General features: G+C 42.4%; 1 protein-coding gene across 9 annotated transcripts; it reads right to left on the bottom strand.

The window, feature by feature from the left end:
• Nucleotides 1–1,157: 1,157 nt before the first annotated feature.
• On the bottom strand, nucleotides 1,158–19,656 carry prrc2b (proline-rich coiled-coil 2B). 9 transcript variants are annotated; one of them, XM_034123613.1, is made up of 31 exons: nucleotides 19,514–19,656; nucleotides 16,190–16,367; nucleotides 15,884–16,058; nucleotides 15,409–15,511; nucleotides 15,068–15,131; nucleotides 14,775–14,918; nucleotides 14,341–14,651; nucleotides 14,065–14,189; nucleotides 13,795–13,958; nucleotides 13,395–13,479; nucleotides 13,147–13,306; nucleotides 12,124–12,463; nucleotides 11,800–12,023; nucleotides 10,929–11,130; nucleotides 10,616–10,820; nucleotides 8,397–10,436; nucleotides 7,798–7,946; nucleotides 7,451–7,566; nucleotides 7,222–7,363; nucleotides 6,944–7,020; nucleotides 6,520–6,807; nucleotides 6,304–6,405; nucleotides 5,950–6,142; nucleotides 5,769–5,866; nucleotides 5,553–5,680; nucleotides 5,167–5,404; nucleotides 4,810–4,977; nucleotides 4,620–4,699; nucleotides 4,380–4,461; nucleotides 3,953–4,162; nucleotides 1,158–3,302 (listed from the first exon to the last, which is right to left on the bottom strand). In XM_034123613.1, the coding sequence occupies exons 2-31, from the start codon at nucleotides 16,302–16,304 to the stop codon at nucleotides 3,135–3,137; spliced, it is 6,696 nt and encodes a 2,231-aa protein (XP_033979504.1). In that variant the 5' UTR covers nucleotides 16,305–16,367; nucleotides 19,514–19,656; the 3' UTR covers nucleotides 1,158–3,134. The 9 variants fall into 9 exon arrangements, with proteins under 9 accessions (XP_033979504.1, XP_033979496.1, XP_033979498.1 ...); XM_034123605.1 differs by having other exon boundaries at nucleotides 4,620–4,726; nucleotides 10,616–10,823; XM_034123607.1 differs by having other exon boundaries at nucleotides 4,620–4,726; nucleotides 13,147–13,309.
• Between the last annotated feature and the right edge of the window lie 1,808 nt (nucleotides 19,657–21,464).

Consider the following 21,464-nt stretch of genomic DNA (forward strand, 5'->3'; position numbering starts at 1 on the left):
CTACACCATTTAATTACCTCTGATTTATAGTGGAGTAGAAGAAAACAATTGAAATACTCAAGTAGGCTACTGGTGGTATCTCAAAAGTGTACTTAAGTACAGTACTTCCGTATTTACTTCCCACAACTGTTGAGACGTTATAACGGGATTTTGGTAACACTACACTGTATAATAGTGAAGTTATTGGGTGTTGTTGCAGTCAACAACACAATAAATATTCACCAAAATTATGCAAAAGATTATTTTACACAAGAAATTATCACCAAATAAATGTGTGACGTTATTTTGATAGCACTTCACTGTATCAATTACAACGGTTTTGTTGGCGGTACCCTTTGAAGACGGTCCCTGCGCACTTGTCTCTCCTCCGGCTGCAGATAGAGACCGAGTATCCAGCTCGAAGAACCGTTTTGGTTATTTGTAATCAGAATTACGTTGTAGTTTGTCTTACAATAGATGTTCAGAGACGTTTGTGTAATAAAAGCGATTTGTTCTCGAGTCAAGTTGGATATCTTTCTTACTTTACCAAACTCAAAGAAACTACGGCAGGGGGGTGGACAGTGGACACACAGTTAAAAACAGAAGTGAAGTTACCTTGTTGAATCACAAAAAATGCTCGGAGCCTGTCCCAACGCCAATAAATCCTGTGGAACAGAACAAGCAGAACAAGGCTTCCTCCTCCCGCTGCTAAAGAAGAAAACAGTCTTTGTCCAGACAGGTTTCTTCCGTCCTGCAGAAATCTCGGGAATTTCTGACGTCACGTTTTTGTTTCTGATGAGTTACCGCAACCGCATCAATACAAATATCACTTTATTTTAATATCACTCAATATTATAGTAGATTAAAGTCATTTGGTAGTAGTGGCTCATTACTGGCCTTTTAATTGTTTCCCCCCAAATGGCACAAATAGATTAAGCTTTGAAATGGACAAGTAATGGTTTCATGGCATAACCATGCAAGAATAAACTAAGTAAACAATTTTTTTAAAATAAATTAAAAATATTGTAATGTAAAGGGGTCCACATTAATTGTAGCCACTGGGAGACATTGACGCAGGTGCCTGGAGGGAAATGTTTTTTCTTCAGTGCTAAATGATAAAAAACAACATTTGTACGGTCAGTGTTTTTCAGGATTGTGCTGGACACAGCCTAAAATCATTTTCCCATTTGATGCATGATTTTAATATGACAAAGTGAGAATACAGAATCAACAGTACATTTAAGAAATCACAACTGCTTTATTTCTTTTTCTTTCAATAAGCTCTTTTTTAACGAGGGAGAGTAATGACCAAGTATCTGAAAGGATAAAGTTCAGGTAGGATAAATAAAATGCTGGATCAGCTGTCGAAAGCACTGGTCCTTTGACAAAAGGAAATATATGCATCTTAAAAGTACAACAAAAAAAAAAGGTTCAGGGCAACATATTGGTGCGGGTACAATGATGAGAAGCATCAAGATCTTTTGCAGTAAGGGATAAGAAGCAAAAACACTCCAAGCCAGATAAACCTATCAACAAGTGAAAGCAGTCCATTCTGAACACAGTGACCTTTATCAACGTTAAATCATGTATAGTGTCACAATATCTAAAATGAAATGTGGGTTTATGACTCCCCTCGCTGACAAGGCTCAACTGTACAGATAAGAATGCATATACATACATACCAGTGAAACACTGTCAAAGATAAATTGCAACATTTTGTAGTGTTGTGGAGCGTTATGGTAAGCAGTAACATTTAACCAGTAATGACATTGGCATTGTGAGTTTCAAAATGAGTGTCCATTACAAAAAGAACAAAATAAATGATTCCAACAGCTTCACATTTTCAAATAGAACAACACTTTAAAAGTCCTTCGTAGGCCACTGGAACTGCAGTGTTCACAAAAAAAGCGTAAGCAAATATCTCATTTTAATTCAACAAGCGATGCTATACGCCCCTCATTTGTGATCATTAGCTTCTAACAGAAGAAAATGTGTTATTTGGACCCCGATTGTGATTATAGTTAGGCTGCATTTATTGCTAGTGCCACCTCAGAGACCAGATGCTGAATATAATCAAATGGTGATGAATATTTATTTATAAATCCCCACATCACTGTGAGGTGGGATTTTAACGGAATTAGAGATTAAAGTCTTTTAAGAGCCTTTATAAAGAAGAAAGCTAAACGCCCCAGACTGAGGGATGTAAAAATCATCACTTTGTGAAATGTTGCTCTGTTCTAAGAACAAGTCCCGCAAGTTTACACGTTCAGCACATCACATGCACACGCTGTATCAAAGCCAGTGAAGTTCCCATGGAAGCAACATGATTTTGGTAAAACGTCCACCTTTTAGTTTCAATTTACATACAGAAGAGAGCGACAGAATGTAAAAGCAAAGAACAGAGTTTTAAGAAAAGAAATTATTTCTACCAATCTAAGCAGTTTCACCAAAGTTCATGTGTAGGGTGAGGAACCCCAGAAGATGCATTTCTAGGGTGATGCACTTAAGCTTTTGCCATGGTGACATGCAATGATGTCCACAATTTTTTTTTTTTCGGGGTTTTAAAAAAAAGAAGTCCTTTACCAAAGCAGGAATGAACATTATTTTAACCAGCAAAAACGCCAATGAAAAATGACAAAAAGTGCCCCACTGCATTTCAAATTTGTTTAAAATGTTAACAGACATTGCTTCTCATAGTGAGTTGTATCAAGTGTCTGTCTGGTCTTAACGGTTACAGTCCATAAAGAGGGAGTAAATACAGTTTGGCAAAAATGGTATGAAAAAATGGGCTCTCTTTCTGAGTCGGCCATTTTTGTTTTCCACACCTTGAAGAGAAACACAAAAAAACAGAAATATCTTTTCTCTTTACCAATCTCCCCTTAAAAGTGACTAATAATAAATTAAAGAGGACCTTGAAGAGATCTGCTTAAAAGACTGTGTGTGTCTATGTATATATATTTATATATATTTATATATCTCTATACGTTGTGTGAAATAAGTGTCCAGTTCTGACAGTTCAAGAGGGGAATTATGATGTCTGCATGTATACCCCCTGCCATGGTGCCTCGGGATAGGGTGGGTCATAGGAGGCTCTGGCGATGTCGAGGGGCTTGTGTTGGCAGGCTGAGCGCTGATGAGGATTCTAAGGTCCATTGTTATGCCTTGCTCTCCTCTACTTTAACAGCCTGGGGTTTGATGGCTCCAGTGCGTGCTGGTTTGGCTTGCCCCGTGGGGGGGAGGGGCTCCTGGAGTTTGCTGGTCATTCCCCCAGATGGTGTCTTGCCCTCACCCACTGCCTTACGCACTTCTCGCATGGTTTTATTCTGCACAAAGAAAGGGCAGAGTTACCTACAGAGACCTACAGCAGTGCTGGAAAACTATACATGTATGCATGCAATAACACTTGTTTGATAGCTCCAGGCTTATATCAGCTAGAACTCCAGATGCTCAACAGCCATTAGATGAGTTTCTTTCAATGTTAGCTGTTACTATGCCAATGCATGGTTTGTCTCAAAATATTGTTGGCTTCTAGTTTTTCATTGGATCAGTTTAACAGTGTCAGGAGGCATATTTCTACCTAAAATACCATCTATTGCTCAAGTACCATGAACACATCAAACTATACAGAGATACTTTTTAATACCCAATATCACACATTTAACTCAGGGAGCTATACAATCTGTAAGACATTAGAAACTTCTCATTTGTAAAATGCATTATTCTTACATTCATCAGCAAGAGATTATCCAAAAATGACATCAACATCATTATTAACAGTGTAGAATGATACTATCCCAGATCATTGTAAGAGCACAACCAATGTATCCTATCAAACCTCTCAGATACGTTAAATATGAATCTACCATTAATGTCAAAGTTACACACCAAGAAAATACACAACACACATAATGCAAATAGAGAAAAAGAAAATTGAAAAAAATTAAATTACCTATATTTACAGTGGGTGGCTCACCTTCATGCCATCCTCTGGCCCTTTCATTTGGGGCTCAGGGATCAAGGGAGGGGTGGAGTGGGAGAGGTCACGGCCAGGGTTAGAGTAAGGGGGGGGGCGGATGAGGACAGGTTTATTGACCTGCATGACTGGTCTCTGTATGGGGTTGGGGAAAGGGCCAGTGGTGGGGGGCCGCATGTGCATCACCATGTTGCCCTGAGCAGTTGGGACCTATTGGTCCATGGAGAGGAGGGGAGGGAGGGGGGGGAAGGAAATAAATGAAAACACAATTAGCATCATGTTAATGCATTTGAATTCTTACAAATGAGCCCTGGACAAAAAAGCAGCTATTAAAGTTAAGAAATTGTAACAAGGCCTTAGGTGTTCATAAACCTCATTCAATGGCACAAGAATAATAACTGTTGAGATAACTTTAAAAGTGAAATACCTGTTGAGCAAAATGTGTAGGCAGAGGGCCCATTTGGCCCCCGGGACCAGAGGGCTTCCCACTGGGACTGGCAGACCCAGGCCTGTTGAGGAGAGCGAAGAAAATAAAAAGATAGTTTTAAAATGTATTTACTTAAATGTGCATTACTGATACGCCATGTCTCACTCGTAGAAAGAGCAAACCTTTGTTTGTTTTCCAGACCGCTACATTCTATTATTTGCACAGATAATTCCTGCTCACCTGTAGGAGCCTCCGGACATGCCTTGGGAATGATTGGGCTTCTCAGCGAACTGGAAGCCTTTCATTTCCATCTGTGATCCCTGAGAGTAAGGGAACGAGAACGACAACTGTTATTGCACAAAAACAGTCATGGTTCCTTATGATGGATCAATATAGTTTGCTCGAGTGACAAAAGGTCAGTAGGTCACACCTCTCTGTTGCCAGTCATCACTGTAGGCTGGGAGCCGGGGGGCATCATTCGGCGCGGGCCCCCCACAGACAGGTTCTGTCCCTGCTGCAGCTGGATGGACTGAGGGAGGATGAGATGCTGCTGAGCGGAGCCATAGCGCAGCTGAGAGCCAGGCAGGGGCATGGTCACCTGGTGAAGACAAGATTTGTACTGTTCATATTGTTGTTATTTAAAGAAACAGTACAAATATAGTCTAATTATGCTATGTAGGCTAGTATTCTCTACGTTTTTATATACATACATTTTGAAAACTGACAAGCGTCAATAAGAATGCAGTATCTGAGCTGTAGTGTAACTGAGCTTCAGCAGTCCACTGACCTGGATGAGCTGAGAGTCCATGAGCTGGGAAGACCCCATACCAGGCCCCTGGTTCATCTGGTTCTCATAAACCAGCTGCTGGCTGCCGTTCATAGGCTGGTAGTGTGAGCCTGACTGCGTCTTCACCATGTCTGAGGGCTGCATGCCAGGGAAAGCAGAGTAGGGCCCCTTCAGACCCCCGCCCGACAGCACCATGGGGCTGGGCTGGGACAGGTTGGGGTGCATGTAGACCTGGGACCTGAGAGGAGGAGGAAGCATTGTATAGTGAGTGACAGAATAACATATTAGACTACAGGGTGTTGCCAGACTCATGGAACAGGCTATTATAAAGAAAAGCTTATTAATGAAACCAATGTCAAATCTATGATAAACTAGGGTGGTCGTACCTGAAAGGGGGAATAGAGTTGAACATCTCTTGGGACTGAGAGACGGGGAGACCCCCCCGAAGCCCCAACTGAGCCTGAGCCTGAAGAGACGTGTGCAAAGACATTGGGATCTGCTGGGCTGCGGCCGCCTGAATGGACAAAAATAAAAAAACATAATGAGAATTCTGCTGATAGACAAACACGCCTCAGTGAGTGTGTGTGGATTTATCTCTGTACCTGTTGGTAGGACTGCTGCTGGGTCATGTTGGGAGGTACAAGGCGGGGCTGGCTAGGGAAAACATGTCCGTCCAGATACAACGGGGGAATATGATTACCTACAGAGGGGATAAAAACAGGTTGTTAGTTCCCCTCATGGATAAAGCCGCCATCTATTAGAGGAAATGAAATGCAGTTTTACCTTGCATGGACATGGAAGGCGCTACTGAAGCCACAGGCATCGGAGGCATTGAAACCCCTCCAAAGGAACTGTAGCTGACCCCACTGGAGGAGCCAACGCTGCAAGGAGGCTGAACACCTGAAACACCTCCGCCCGGAGAGCCCTGCTCGGGGAGGGACTGGGAGTTCTCCCACGCCTTACGTGCTGACTCCATCTGAAGGGTAATACAAATTACAACGTTTATATGCATGTTTGAATAACACAGTCATGTTTGCCTTTTTGTTATGTTTATTTATGTCTGTAAATAGACTTTCCTTATCTCTTATCTGCATGGAAAAATAAAGCTCTGTGTACATTGGAGTGGAGTTGAAATACCTTGAGAGTGAGGTCAGCACTGGGGAAGGAGATGGGGTTGAGGTTCATGCCTGGCTGCAGATGGTTGGAACGCAGCATTGGGATACTCTGATTAAGAGCAGTCTGTTTCAAAACAAACCAAAATTCAGTATGAATTAGTTGCAAGTTAATATCTAATGCATTCCACTAGTTATTTTATTCACAAAACCCCATAAAAGTACATGTGTAATCACTCACATGGGTGGCGAGTACGTCCTGAAGCTTGTTGACAGGGTTGGACACGGGCACTGGGGTGGATCCCGGTGGCAGGCTGAAATCAGAGTCTTTGGCACTGACACCAAACTCAATAGGAGGCCCAGGCAGCACAGTGTCCACATGGAGGTCCACCCCGTTGACCGGAGTGATGGGGCCGCCTTCCAGCCGATCGACACCTTCTGATCCCTTGCGGTGCTTCAGGGAGCGCTCGTTTCCGATGGGCCCGGGCTTGTGCTGTTCTTTGTTCTGCTCGGGGCCAGCATCAGAGTCCTGGGGAAAGAAGAACAGGGAATAATTGGTTTCTCAATGTTATTCAGTCGCGCCCATTTCTTATTCAATAATAAGGAAGAAAACACATTGAAATTAGTGTTCATTTTTTAACTGCAGGAAAGAAAGGGCACACTACCTCAGAGTTGGGCTCGCTCCCAGTGTAAGACACCTGTTTAGTCCATGAGTCTCCACCTGAAGACTGTACTGAAAGAGCTACAAAATAGAAATGAATGACATTAGTGAAAATTAGTCCCTTTCCACACAATATCCATTCAAGAGAAAGCCTTATGAACATTTGATAATTATTCATTAGCAGAAAAAGTGTGACATTTGAACTATGAATGCACATTTCAATATATAGCAGACAACATATCCAGAACAAAGCATTGGCACAAAGTTGCAGCTGTCAACTACCTGAGCTGTTGGTCTCCCAGATTTCAGTTCCAAGGTTGTTGGAAGAAAGTGTTTCCTCAGGTTGTTCAAGTCCCAGGCTGCCCTGCTTTTTGGCAAAGCGTGGAGGTATCTTGGAAGCGATTGTCCTGTTCTTCACCGGCACCTAAAAACAAAAAAAAGGAGAAAAACTTAATAAACTACAAATTGAATGCTCTTTGAAGGCATAACTCTTATGCACATGTCAACTTACAGCAGCTGCCTGTTCCTTCCTCCTTCTATCATCTTCCTGCGGGCGTCTTTGTTTTTTTGACAAGGCATCCTGGTATCCATCTGAATTTGTCATTTGGATCCCAGAATCGCTCTCAACTACAAACAGACAGGCACAAATTATTTGCAAATAGGTATAAACTAGTGTAATTCACAATTTCTGTGTTTCGAGTCAGTTTTCTTTATAGCTTAAATGAGATCAGTATCAGAATCTACCCTAAAAATGTAGTACTACCAAAAGTCTAGTTTTTTCATAGTAGATGGGCAACAGGGTTATCACTTAAGAACATTTCATTTCTATTAACAGCACATTTCAAAAACTGGTCTCACCTTGGTAGCTGCTGAGCTCATACTGGGAGAGAGATTCGACAATGTCTGTTTTGATCGGTCCTTGCTTCAGCTCCTTGGAGCCTGATGACTCCATGGGCTCCCTCTCGTCTGGCTGCTCTATGCTGTAGACCGACTCATCTGGGCTCCTGCTGAAAAACAGGAAAAGGGAGAGACAAAGAGTTTTTAATTGGGTATTCTGCTATTATAAAATACACTCGAATACATTGGCAAAAAACAAATTAAGCGTAGTTTTAACTTTGGCAGTTAAAACAAGATATCAAATATAGATCTTCAAGGAAGCCAATTACATTCAGAAAAGAGAAAAATACAGACTACAGAAGACAGGAGGAAAAACAAATGGAAGAAAAAGGATGACACAAGATTCAAGCTCAGGAGGGATGCTGTGCAATATCTACGGTATTAGTAGCCAATCCTCCTGTCAGGCGCGGGTCTTTCCAACATTCATCTAGATGATGAAACTGAGCTACATCCTCATATGGAACAATCTGTACCCCATGCTTTGTTCAATAAGAGGGAAAGTAGCACACATATGGGTACAGGACAAGGACAATTACTTCAACTTGAAGTTTTTTCCTCACCTCTTACAAGAACTCCCTCCGTTCTGCCAACTGTCATTCCTGTTGGAGGAGGTGGGGGGATTATCAGATGCACGAACCATCTTGCTTGCTTCCAGCAGTGATGGCTCTCCTTTCCTGTTCTGCCGCTCCACCAGTGGTCTCTGGCTGGAGAAGCTTCTCTTGCAAAGTTCCCTCTTTTCTCCAGAGCCTGGTTCACCGTGGCCCGAGTCTAAGGGAATATCACCGTGTCCTTGTGTAGGAGCGCCTCCAGCTCCGCCTCGCTTCTCTCTCCAGTCCCCAATGTCGCTGTTTTCTGATCCCGTCTCCCATTCCTCTGTCTGACCGTGCTGGACGGGGCGTGCACCAGAGTATTGGCCACTGGGCCAGTTTTCTTCCCCACTGCCTTTTGGGCGATTAGGCCAGGGGTTTGAAAGCTCTCCATTGACGTACTCATCACTTGTCCACTGGTTTGAGCCGGGTTCGCGTTCCTGTTGTAGACGACGGAAGCGTGGAGGCTTGTCTTGGCGGGGTGGACGACGTCTTCTTAACATCTGCCTGTCAGGGTTTTCATTGTCAAAATAGTATTCTCCTTCACGCTCCTCTGTGCCATTTTCCATGAAGGAGCCAGTGAGTTTAGGAGGGTACTTCAGAGTCTCACGGTCAACAGGGGGTCTGCGGGAATAAGCCGTCTCAGCTCCAGGACCATAACCATTTTCTTGCATGGGGCCACCAGTGCTGTTAAACTGGGGCCCACGGCCCCTCCATGTAGACATTTCCCTTGGTCCTCCGAAGCCTCGACTGTAACCTCCAGTGGTGTTCAGTCTGGGAGGCAGCGTGCGACCTCCAAAGCCCCTGCTGGCCTTGGCCTTGTCTCTGGAATCTATGGCAGCCTGTTCATCTGTGTAGATTTTGTTAGATCTCCAAGAGTCTCGATCAGCCTTTCGGACTTCTCCAGACTCTGTGTAACCTTCTCCATTTTCAGATCCCTTCTCGCAGTGCCTCTTGGGAAGCTCCTCATACTCAGAGGTTTCGCTCAAGGTCTCACTTACATTTCTCCTGCGAGGCTTCCCCCTCTGGAACTCCTCCACCTTGACCATGTCCCTAGGTGTTGCTCTGCCTCTGCCGGTGCGCTGGGCGCCGCCGCCGCTGCTGTTGTTATTGCTGTTATAGGCCCCTCTGAGATTGTCTCCGCCTCGGCCACCACGGCTTCCACCTCTCAAGTTAAATTCCCTAAAGCCTCGACTGCGGCCCCGCCCTGTTCCCCTGACTGCCCCAAAGGCCTGTTCTTCATCGATGAAGATCCAATTATTTCTCCGTGGTGCCTGGGAGTCCTGGCTGACATCTTTAGGTGACTGGCTCTTGCCACTGTCCCAGGGGCTCTCCTTGGGAGAGTCATCACTGTGTGTGCTCAGAGGTCTTTCTGTTTTGATGGGAGCTGGTGACTGACGGTGCCTCTCTTCTGGCTGTTTCTCAACAACCGGTGAGGCTGACCGCCTGTTGATGGCAGGCTGGTTGTCTTTCTTTAAGTCGTAGACATTGGTAAGGACTTCTTTTTCCAGGCGGTAGGGGACAGGTTTTTCCTCAGGCTCTGGTTTAGGCTTCTCATTCTCCTTGTCTTCCACTTTGAGAGCCTTTAGTACTGGTTTCTTGATGGGCCCAGTTCTGCGAGTCAAGGTGCGCCCGCTGGTTTCAGGCGGCTGGCTTACACTACTACTGGAAGCAGATTCGGACCACTGGCTTTTAGCACTGTTGAGTCCTCCGTCTTGTTTCTGACTTCCATCTCTTTTCCAGTTGTCCATGGAGCCCTCTAAGGTCTCATCGCGAGATTCAGAGCCGTCTTTGAGGTGCTTCTCTCTTGAGTCTTGTTGTTGGTAATCACCATCTGCATGATTTAAGGTGTGGTTCTTTGCGGTGGTCAGCAAGCCTTGGTCCTGGTGTTGGTGTTCTCTTTCGGGGCCTCGGCTCTTGTAAGCATGATGAGGGATATCATCTTGGGGGTGGGTCAAGCCCTCATTGGCCCTCTCTTCATAAGAGTCTTGTTGGGTGCCGCCCATATCACTTCTGCGGAAAAAAAAGAAGATACAAAAAAATAGAAAGAATGGCAACAAACAGAGGCCCACCAAGAGGGGCCTTGTGCACAATTCAGGGTTTTAGGTAGAAATAGAGCTGAGTCAGGTTTGAGGGATTTTAATCACAATACAAAAGATCAACAGGCTCTCATTTTAACAACAGTAACGTACCTGTCATCTGGCTGGCCACTTTCTGAGCTATCATGCTGTCTCTGGTAAGGTGGAGTGAAGCTGCGCAAGGGGTAGCCATCTTGGTTCCACATGGGGTAAGGCTCAGTGGAAGGGGCTCTTCTCTCTTGGTGCAGGTTAGGATGGCATCCCTCATCGGATCCAGGGCTGTTCAGGTGGTCTTGGTGCATCATTGGTTTCATCATTCCTGCTGAAAACAAATGAGTGTTAAACATTTTGTCATGATTAAAAATATGACGAAACTATTGGACATTAGATGTGACAGGTGCACTAATTTTATCGAGTTAGTGCTAACCTGAAGAGTGAACGGCACCGGGGTAGTAGTCCACAGGAGATCGTCCTTGGGTCATGCGGGGATCCATGAAAGGCGGCATCATCATCCAGCGGGGATCGAACCCGAGGACGTGCGGGGGGTAGTAACCCCGCTGGCTGTGGCTCGAGCCAGAAGGTGCAGGGTGACCGGACTGCTGCCAGTGCTGCATCTTGTATACTTGTTCCTGTAGATTGTTTACAGGGAATACACGTTTAAGAGATGGTGGACCGAATCCACAGTCCTTGCTCTTTGTGAAAATAACTTTCAGCTGAAGAAAATATGGGAGTCAAGGGGTCAGTCTTCTTAGTTTAAATTCAACGTTTTAACATGCATTGGAGCCATTTCATTTAATTTCACATTCACCTTATAACAAAGAAGAGGTTTAAGCATCTCAGCAAGGAATTATAACTTACACCATGGACGAAAAATAGATTTTTTTGTGACTAATTTGAACTTCAATGTTTCACTCCTCATGCATCATCACAGTAATTGTTATCCGAGAAAGGTATAAATGACCATAGAGTGGGGTAATCATCCTTTTTCACAGCAAAAATGTGGACTCGGAAGAAAGGGCAATTGGACTGTAAGCCAAAGCAGTGGGATTTATTATTCACTTCACAAATTATAACTGCGAGATAGCCAAATGCCATTAGCTCAGAAATAATTAACAATAGCCTAATCAAATAGGTTTACACACTTCACAAAGCTGTTGAATGAAGGCCTAAACCTTGAAAAAAAAAAACCTGCTACCGTGAACTCTAAAATACCTCTATTCACACGCAGCCACTAAGACATTGACGCATTAATCTGGGATTAAGACTTTATGGGTTAAGTGGAATCAGATGGCGCTCACCTGCTGCTGCTGATGGTGCTGCGGCGGCGGCGGCGGCTGCTGCTGCTGCTGCTGCTTTTGAAAGCGGGGTGGGATGGGTTTGGAGGGTTGACGTCCGCTGTAGTCTCCGGAGGAGGGGGAGGTGGGCTCCTGAACATCATCCTCACTGACACGATAGTTAGAGAGGGCAGGTTCATCGCGGTAACTCTGGACAGGAGAGTTGTCTTGGGGAACCTCGCTTCCCTCTGGAAATCGGTTGATGACCACACAGTTATAATCCACCGATACATTTGATATACAACATGCAAGCCTAAAAGTAAAAGTCTACTTGAAATAATGCGTTACCTTTTGTGCTGTACTGCCAGGTCTCATGGTGGCTTTTACTCTGTTCCCTTTCTGGGGATAATGGCACTTCTTTGCCCTCTCCCTCTTTCTGGCCCTCTTCTGTCCTTGATGTCTGCCTTTCAATTTTCCCAAACTTCTCATCCAGCCTTTTCAGTTTTTCAGCGCAGGCGGCCAGTCGTTCCTCACGGGCACGCTTCTCTTCCTCCTCCCGACGTTTGCGTGCCCTCTCAACAGCCTCCGACAGCTCAGGTGACACGTACTTGGCCCTAGCTGGAGCCTGGGGGTGGCGCTGGGCATCGTCCTGGTCAGCCAGTGGCTCACCTTGGATTTTCTTCTGGGCCTAGAGATGAAACGGGGGCAGTTTAAGGGGGTGTATATATGTATATATGTATATATATATATTCCCGATAGTTCAATAATTAAAATGTGTAAATACATTTCCTCTTATTTATTGAAACATGGTTGGATTGGAGATGATAAGAAACTAATGTCAGACCAGATCCATACTTAAAGGTTAAAAATACACCTTAGATCTAAAGGCCTTTAGGAAACCCTAAATTGCATTGTCTGCTAAGGCCATCTGCTTGAAATGAAAACTTCAAAGCCTCAAATACTTGTTTAGTTAAAGACAAATATTAAATATGCAGGCATCTATATTTGTAGATTATTTGAGGGAATTCACCTGACAGGTAAAATCCGTATTTCTATTTTGCCCGTCATGTCGTTTTCAGTTGCCAACCAAAAGGCATGGCAATTGAAAAGTAGTTGGAAGATATCTCTATGGTTACTGCAAGGTCATCTCTGCCAATTCATGACAGTGTCATCGAGTGTGTGTGAAGGCACACCGCTATTCATATGCTCTGTTTTGTTACCTTCCCTCCACAGTCACAAAGGGATAAAAGACCAAGATGCTGTTGTAAAGTAAGGAGTACATCTTAGATAAGTCCTCTCAGAGGAGGGGGGGGGGGGGGGGGGGGGGGGGGGGAAGTGGAAAAACACAGCATAGGTTATGTGTGTTGTTACCGGGATGTCCGTGGGGAGATATCGGCCGTTGGTCTTTCTGGGAGGCTCGAGGTGGTGATGTTGGTAGGAATAGCTCTCCTCAGGGCCCTCCTGGGGATAAGCCACCTCGCCTGCACTAAGAGAGTCACGCTGCAGCTCTCTCTCCCTCTCCCATTCAGTCCTACTAAGAAAAAGATCAAAATTAAACCAGGAGTCCATTAAATGATGGCAAAAGAAGAACGTTAACTTTTTAAGGAAATAAATCTCACCGCATCCTGCTTTTTTCACCGGTGTGGTCTTCTTCGTCATCACTGAACTTAAGCTTCTCACCATAATCAACTTCTTCGTGAAGTCCTGTAAAGATAACAAGACAACAGTCAGCAGCAGTTACGTATGATGGGATACAGAGCTTTGGAAACAGGTTGTGGTATCCGTCATAAAAGAAGAATCTAGCTCTGTCCTGAGCATTTACGCCAAAACACAACATACATGTCTAATAACCGTCACACACAATTGATTCAGTGAATACATTTATTAAATGTTATGTCATGCAATGTGATTACCATTCTACCCATTTTCATCTCGTAGTTTTTCTAATTTCCTAACAATTTATTTGACCTCTTACAGGAGGCCGATGGAGTAAGTAACACAACTCTAAGAAGTACTGACCGGCCCATCCATCCTCGCAGTCATGGTCAAGCTCATCCAGATCCTTCAGATCGTCTGGATTAATGATGGCTGGGCGCTGCGGTCTCTCACCAGGCCTGCGGATGGGCTGAGAAGATTGACGAGGTGGAGCGCGGGCAAAGCGATTCTCTCTTCTCACATCACCACTGCAATTAGACAGAAAGACAAATTAGCAACTGCAAAACATCAAAATGGTCTTGTTCCAGTTACCTCAGAAATGGATACAATCTATCACATTGTCAATGCACTTACTTGACAAGTTCAGGTTTAGGGAAGTTCTGTCTAAAGGTGGGTTTGCTCTCAAATCGAGCTGGGGCTGCAACAGTGGTGGGAACATGGTCTGTACCTGGGGCTTCACGTGTGTCTTTAGTGCACATCTGAAAACAGCAGAATGAAACAACATGTTTATAATACAGAACACAAAGAGGGATTTGAGCTGTTTTTGGCTATATGTAACAGCTTATTTTGTACTAGAAAAAACGGTATATTGTCTTTTCAAAAGGTGTAAATGAATGATATGGTACTTACAAATGCAGGCAACATGTCATGGTAGACAGCAGTGGAAGTGTGGTGAAGCTGGTACTGCAGGGCAGTCGGGACGGTTGTTCTGCGGACAGGCTGGGCGGGGCGCAGCGAAAGCTCCTTGGGTTCAAGGACTGGAGACTGAGCCGTCACCACACTAGAGGTTGTGCTGATGGCAGAGGGGGGGTGAGATGTGGCGGGAGGGCTGCCAGTCTCACCCAGGGCAGTGAGTTTTCCCTCAGGTTCTGCTGGCAGGCCGAGGCTCAGAGACGAGGGCTGAAGGTTCCTGCCACCACCTTCCCTCCAGCTCGTCACGTCTTCAAGTGGGGCGGGGCAGATTACAGACAGTCAAAAATCTTGCCACCAATTGATCAATCTTCCTGCCAGCAGACATCATCTTATTTATGAGACTGCCAGCCAATTAGAGGGTTGAGACTTACTTTGGGGGCGGAGGCTTGGTCCGGGCCCATACGACGGATCGAAGCCGCTTCTTTCCTTGCCAGCCCTGTCCTGTTCTCCAGCTGCCTTCAGCGTGGGAAATTCCTCGTGAGAGAAGGGCTGAAGGCGGTTTGAGACCCTTAAACCTGATGTTGTCAATGAAAAAAAGTGTCATAAAGGGAATTGGTTTGTTTGACATATGCAAAGAATAATGTAACAAATGTCATATGGGGATGACAATCAGCATGTCATTTTAATTTTAAACACAATTATAGGTAAATCTGAAATGACTCACCATCTTGCTCTACTGCCTTTCCATTTAGCTGGGCCCATTGTTTTGGTCCACCTGTGTTTCCGTTCTGTGGAAAGAAACCAGATAACATTGAATTCCTACAGTTTGTCTCTTTTAACTTTGCCCGGGGGCGGGTCGATGTGGTTCAACAGGTTAAGACATGGAATGAGTCTTTATTTACTGACAAAACATTGTTAAAAGTATTTTATATATTTAATGAAATCAGCACTAGACTTGCATTTGTAAGTAGGGCTCAGCAAAGATCACCTATAGACAGCATTCCTGATGGTAAAAATCTGCAAGAATATTCCATTTTAAACACAACCATAGCTTCACATACACACCTCCTGGTTTGCTATTGGTGACGGCTTCTGAAGATTGGAGACAGATTTCTGTAAAGCCAGCTGTGGCTGCAACTCCGGCAGCTGTGGTGTCGATGCAATAGAACTACAGAGAAAGAAAAAAGAGAAAGTTTGGTTAAATAAAATGTAGTCAATTCCCTGATGAAAGGCATGAGCACACAAGAGATACAAGTCTTTACTGAAAGACTCGACCTCCAGGCAGGTGTAAATATATCAACTTTCTCAAATCATCAATCGAAGATTTGTTGTACTTTTTCTGGATGCTACCACCCAGTTAAGCTTGTTTTCTTTGAATGCCTTACAGTATTTTTCTTTATGATTGAAAGCATAAACTTTAAACTACCAGCAGCAGTGCATAACAACATCATAGTTGAATACAAAATAATGATTTGTAGCAGAATGGTTGATATAATAAAGTGAGAGGGCAGTTTGCGTTGTTTAACGTTACTCTCCGTACCTCTTTTGATCGGGTTGTTCCTGCTTGTTCGCCCATCCTGTACCGTCTTTCGGCACAATAATCACGTTGGGATCGTTTCCTTTGTTTTCGGACTTCAAGCTCGGCAGGTGAGCAGGTGGGGGCATGCGCCGGGCTGCGGCAACTTTGCCAAGACTCTGCAAGCCATGTCGCGGAACTACTTGGAGAAAATACACAGCAGGGAGAAGCAAGGGGGAGAAGAGGTTAACAAAGGATTTGAAATGTGGTAACAGAGACGTAAACAAAGAAATATGGTATTCAAAAGAGAAACTAAATATTTTAACGTACCTGCGTTTTTTTGAGTTTCTATTGGTTTTCCCTTGTACTTGTCAAATAGGCTGAGAGAGGAATACTTGCTTTTCCCATCCTTGGACTTGGTTATTTGCCCCAAACGATCGGACATTTCGATGTAATGTCATCTAGTATGGAAATTTTTCTTTGCGCCTCTTTCCAGTGCTTTCTGATTCTACAAAGACAACAGGAGAAGAAATGTCAGTGAAGACCTTACTTAAGGAAAACAATATTTAAAAATAAGGGATGGGGATATTTATCTACGTCCTTGTGAAGTTCGGCGGTATCTAGATTGTCAAATATAATTTATTTCGATTACATTTTTGGATTCTGACATGAAAAGAACATGAAGCCAAAGATAAAACATGTTTTGAGGAAAAACTCAATCACAGAACATCTTTGCTGCAAAAAGGCAAATCGTGATTAAAGCTTCGGATTGTCTTTTTGTTATAGAAAACAAAATAAATAAGCAACCATGGGATTTACATTTTTACAGTTGCATGTCATTATAAATAAATAAACTTTATTTTATTTATGGAAACTTCCATTGGCACTGTATTTCAGGACACCATGAAGTCACCGTTATGCCTCTGTGGCCGGCCACCGCCCATAGTTTTAGTTCGATGTGCAGCACTGATGGATTTGGTGTAATTTGTAGTGACCGAAAAGCATCATCAGATTTTTTATATTTACAGACCAACCCATTAAATAAGCAACATTTGAGAACGCCAGTTCCACATTTTGAATTACGTTCTCAGTTTGTAATGTGAGCCTACGAGACTATTAAATCTGATTGACTAATAACTTGAACTATGGTTTGATCGTTTTTATGGTTGTCTCAGTTATGTTTTTATATTAGAAACATTATATTTTCTCACACAGGTGCAACATGTATATTGGTGGTCAGATGGGTGCTGTGTAAAGTGTCCGCCATTGTTTCATGTGCAACGTTTAACAAAAGATGTAAGCCAATTTGAGGTGGTGCAGTCGCCCTTTGTCAATGCTAGTTCTTCCGTACATCACGGTACTTTACCACAGAGTGATCATAAGCATTTCAACTGCAACTTCAGCAAGATCACAGTTGTATGGATGGACCAATCAGAGCTCAGATCACTGCTAAACATGGCTCGGAGCAGGCATCATCGCCCAAATAAAAAATACCTTCTTGTGTTGAACAAACATTATTATTTTGAAGCAGGCCCTGAATTTTTCTTAAATTCACATTTGATTTTAATTGTTTTTTTTAAACTGTGACTTTCTCCATGTCTTTGTTTGCTGTTAAACTTAAACTTCAGACTTTGTAGTTACATATCCTGACCCGAGGGCAGAAACTGCAACATGTATAACTGGCTCAGTTCCTGCGTAGGACTTGTGCACATACTACAAACAGCACTGGTGGTTTAGACATTATTCTGAATGTTCCAAAAATATTAGATTTGTTCTATGGTTTGATCACAATCAATGCAATCATCTGAATGGCTTGTTACCACATTGGGTAAGGGGGAAATTGGTTCATGAGATTTAATATGACATGTGTAACACGATATTTAAACAAATCAAGTATGACTGACCAACTTCTTGTTAACACAAAGCAAGCATTATAATGGCAATAATCACTCCTGACACTGATGTAACTTTTGACAACAAAAAGTACATAAAAACGAGTGTGAACAGAATTCTGCAAATTAAAATGATAAATATAACAACAATTGAGCTCCTATTTAGGGTGACAGGAAACCTTTTTTCCTGACACTGAATGAAATATTTCTAAAATAATGGCGGCTTTTCTGTTTTATTATATATAATCTATATCAAGTCAACTGGAATCTGCCACAATAGTCAAGTGCCTGCAAACACTTTCTAACAATAGCAGTTTTTAAAGCTTCCTATTCTAGAGCTTTTTATTTTATTTATCTTAAACTACATGGTAAACAAAATAACAATCAAATCGAGTGATAAACGACCAAACAGATCCTTAGAGAACATTTGTTTGATGGTGAACGTTACTTGTGGCTTTATATACAGTAAGTGAAAAGAAGGCGACACAAAGCTTTGACACCGTGTGGTCTAAATGTTTATGCTTCGATTATATAACGTTAGACATAGCGCAAAAACCCACAGCTGTTGTTATGATGTCTTCCTAAAATGAACAAATATTGTCGTTTCAGTCGAGTACCAGAAAATAACACACAACGTAGGTCTCGAAGGCCGCTCGGTTAAAGCACCGCATAGGCGTTTTGCCGAGACAAATATCTCTCCACCTAGGTCGATTTAGCCCAAAAATTAAAACAAATCATACAATTGCCTTGTAATAATTCCCGTATAATTATACAATGACCACCAAGTGAGAAATTTGCCAACGCTCATTTTTGATACGTTAGTGGACGTTGTGTCGCAAAGGGAAGCTAACGATATGACAGCTAACATTATACAATCTTTGATTGCATTTTAAACGGTATTTCCGTCAGATAGCCAATTGAGAACGGCACATGCTATGAGTATAATGATTTTTTTTAAAGATAGCAGAATAATATTTGACCAAGAGATATCGTTTTTTATTAATATTGTTTGACCTCTCTCACGTTAGTTGTAGGTGTTGTTACCTCATTGGAAGCTAATGCTAATTCAAGCACAAGAAACCGACACCATACAGTTCGCTGCACGAAAACAAAAACACAGTCGATCACAACTAATGACAAAAACAAAAAAGGTTTTTGTCAATTTCCCCCAAAAGAACACACCCTTGCCTTTAATTGCAACGCAACAACTAAATCATCAAAAGGACCATAACTGCAGATGCTAGCCATCACTAGTAAAATACGCTAGCTTGTGGCTCAAGTAAAAATGGCTATGTAAACATGGCCAAGGTCCCACAGAGCTGCATATATGTATATAGATACGTTTCTAAGTGTCCAAGTTACCACGCAGAAATGACAACACAGCAAACAGTTCTTAGCACAAGCTAGCTTCAGCAGACATAGCTTGTTCGAAAACTAGCGAAACGGTATTTCCCGTTTAACTCCAGTCTAGAGTTCCCAAAACAACTCTGGCAGGCCGGGGATTTTTAGAGCAGTTGCATGTGTGCTTGGCATTATTACACAATTCGTTTTTTGGAGTACATCACAATAAAACACTCGGACCTATGCAAACACTTTCAACAGTTCGTGTATATTTTCAAAACGGTATCACGACAGAGATGGGAATGTAGGACAAGGCGATTAAAAATGGCTGCTGCCCAGAACAAAGCAACAATAAAACTGGGCAGCGGAGAAGACAAGTAAAATTGGAGATTTTTCACAACCACCCGCATCCATAACTTACCGATTCAAAGACTTAGTGTATCTTCTGGTCAGTGAGACTGATATATTTCCACAAAATGTTGTAAATTCAAAGGATGGATGGCGATTGCAAGCCCAATCTTAAACCGATCGCGGCGTTGTTGCTGGGATTCTACCCGGCCTGGAAATGAACAGAGCTGAGTGTAGGCTGGATAGGCTCGGCTGCGAGCGTCATACGTCACACAACGTCGTTGGCAAGGAAACGCACCAAAAAGCGCCTCTTCTGGCCGATTTCAGCATAGATATATATATATATATCTATGGATTTCAGTCCCTACAGATACCCCTATTCATTTTTGAGCAATGTTCATATTCTTTAAATATAAATATTAGATTAACAACAGCAGTAAGTGGCACTGCACAAAATCTAAAATATACTCTGACATTGCAGACATAAAAAAGTAACATTGGATCAAAAAGGGAGCACCCAGTGATTATAACATGAGCGGGTGTATATCCTGCAGACGCTGGAATGGGCTTCTGCAGGGTATCTGCAGTGTTATCTTTAATTTATCTATAGATAAATTAGCGTAGACTGCTTCAAAGATAATTTTTCTGATACAGCGTCCACAAAGTAACTGTACACAATTATAAGAATCTTCACTCTCATGGTAAAATAGCTTACATTTAGTGCTCTTTCAACATCTGATTGCAGCCTATAATTTACTTTAATAACACTCACAACTTAATCATGCATGTACATCATGCATACCCTGTCAATTAAAATATATGTGAGGAATACATTACACTATATGTTAATATATTGTAAATATGTACATAGAGAAATTAACTCAGCAAATCAGAAACTCAATAAAGCTAAAGAGCCTTAAAAGTGACTTAAACTATGTCAGAGTGTGTTTACATTCACATAAGTGTTATAGTTTGGATTCATATTCTGAATCTGATTTTATACCGTTCTTCTTATTAAAAAAGCCTCCAAGCCTAAATCCCTTTATGAGCATTAAAATAAAATCAACATAACATGCTGCTTCCCTTCACAGAAAATATGTCTGTAAAGGGAACATAATTATGATAACTTGTGCTGAAAGAGATTTTCAATTTTTAAAATATATCATACAGTAGGACAAAATTATATAAAATAATTGAAGGAATTAAATCAGACAATCAGCAAAACAAGGAGATGAGGAATACTGAAAGATAGAACAACAGACACAGTGGCCAGATTCAATTAAATGTCTTCATAATTTTTTTTATTTGGCTGATATTCACATGTCACAGTCTGCTATGTTAAACATGTTTACATAGTTTGTGCTGCTTTGAGTCCTTATTACAAAAAAACCCCAATATATTTACAAAACTTAGTGCTCATGAGTCAAGACAAGCTGACCCCTAGAGGGAGCACTTGTCCCACCCTTCTTCAACCATTTGTTTCAAATGGCTGCAAATATGTTATCTCCACCTGATCCACCCAATACTGTATGAAATATATCAAGTTACTCATGCAAATGTTTAGTACAATTCACATTGTAAAAGTTGAACTAGAAACAACAAAACATGAAATATCAACACAATGAATGCACTTAAAAGCGACCCTGTGATGCATGCTAGTCCAAACACATAACTCCCTCCACCACTTTGACAAAAAACAATTTCTTGTAAGTTAATGACATTTTAATGGAGCTATGTTGCAGTCCAGGGACTATTTAACTTGCAAAGCTTTTAAGGGTGAATAGCTTATTGTACGAATGAAGGAACATTTCTGAATATTTTAGGAAGATGGGAAAATGCAAATGTCCCTGACGATCCTCAGAATACCTGTTTGTCATTATAACATGAGTTAATACCTTGATGATACACAGAAGTCAGTAGCTGCTGGAGCGTTGTGGTGTCTATTGTTTCTTTAGAGCAGGTCTCAAAGAGAGCAAAGAGACACAACAGTAGGAAGTGTGGTGTGGTCTGTTCAGCCTGTTCAT

The sequence above is a fragment of the Trematomus bernacchii genome, unplaced genomic scaffold (genome assembly GCF_902827165.1).
Source record: "Trematomus bernacchii unplaced genomic scaffold, fTreBer1.1, whole genome shotgun sequence".
NCBI classification, from domain to species: Eukaryota; Metazoa; Chordata; class Actinopteri; order Perciformes; family Nototheniidae; genus Trematomus; species Trematomus bernacchii.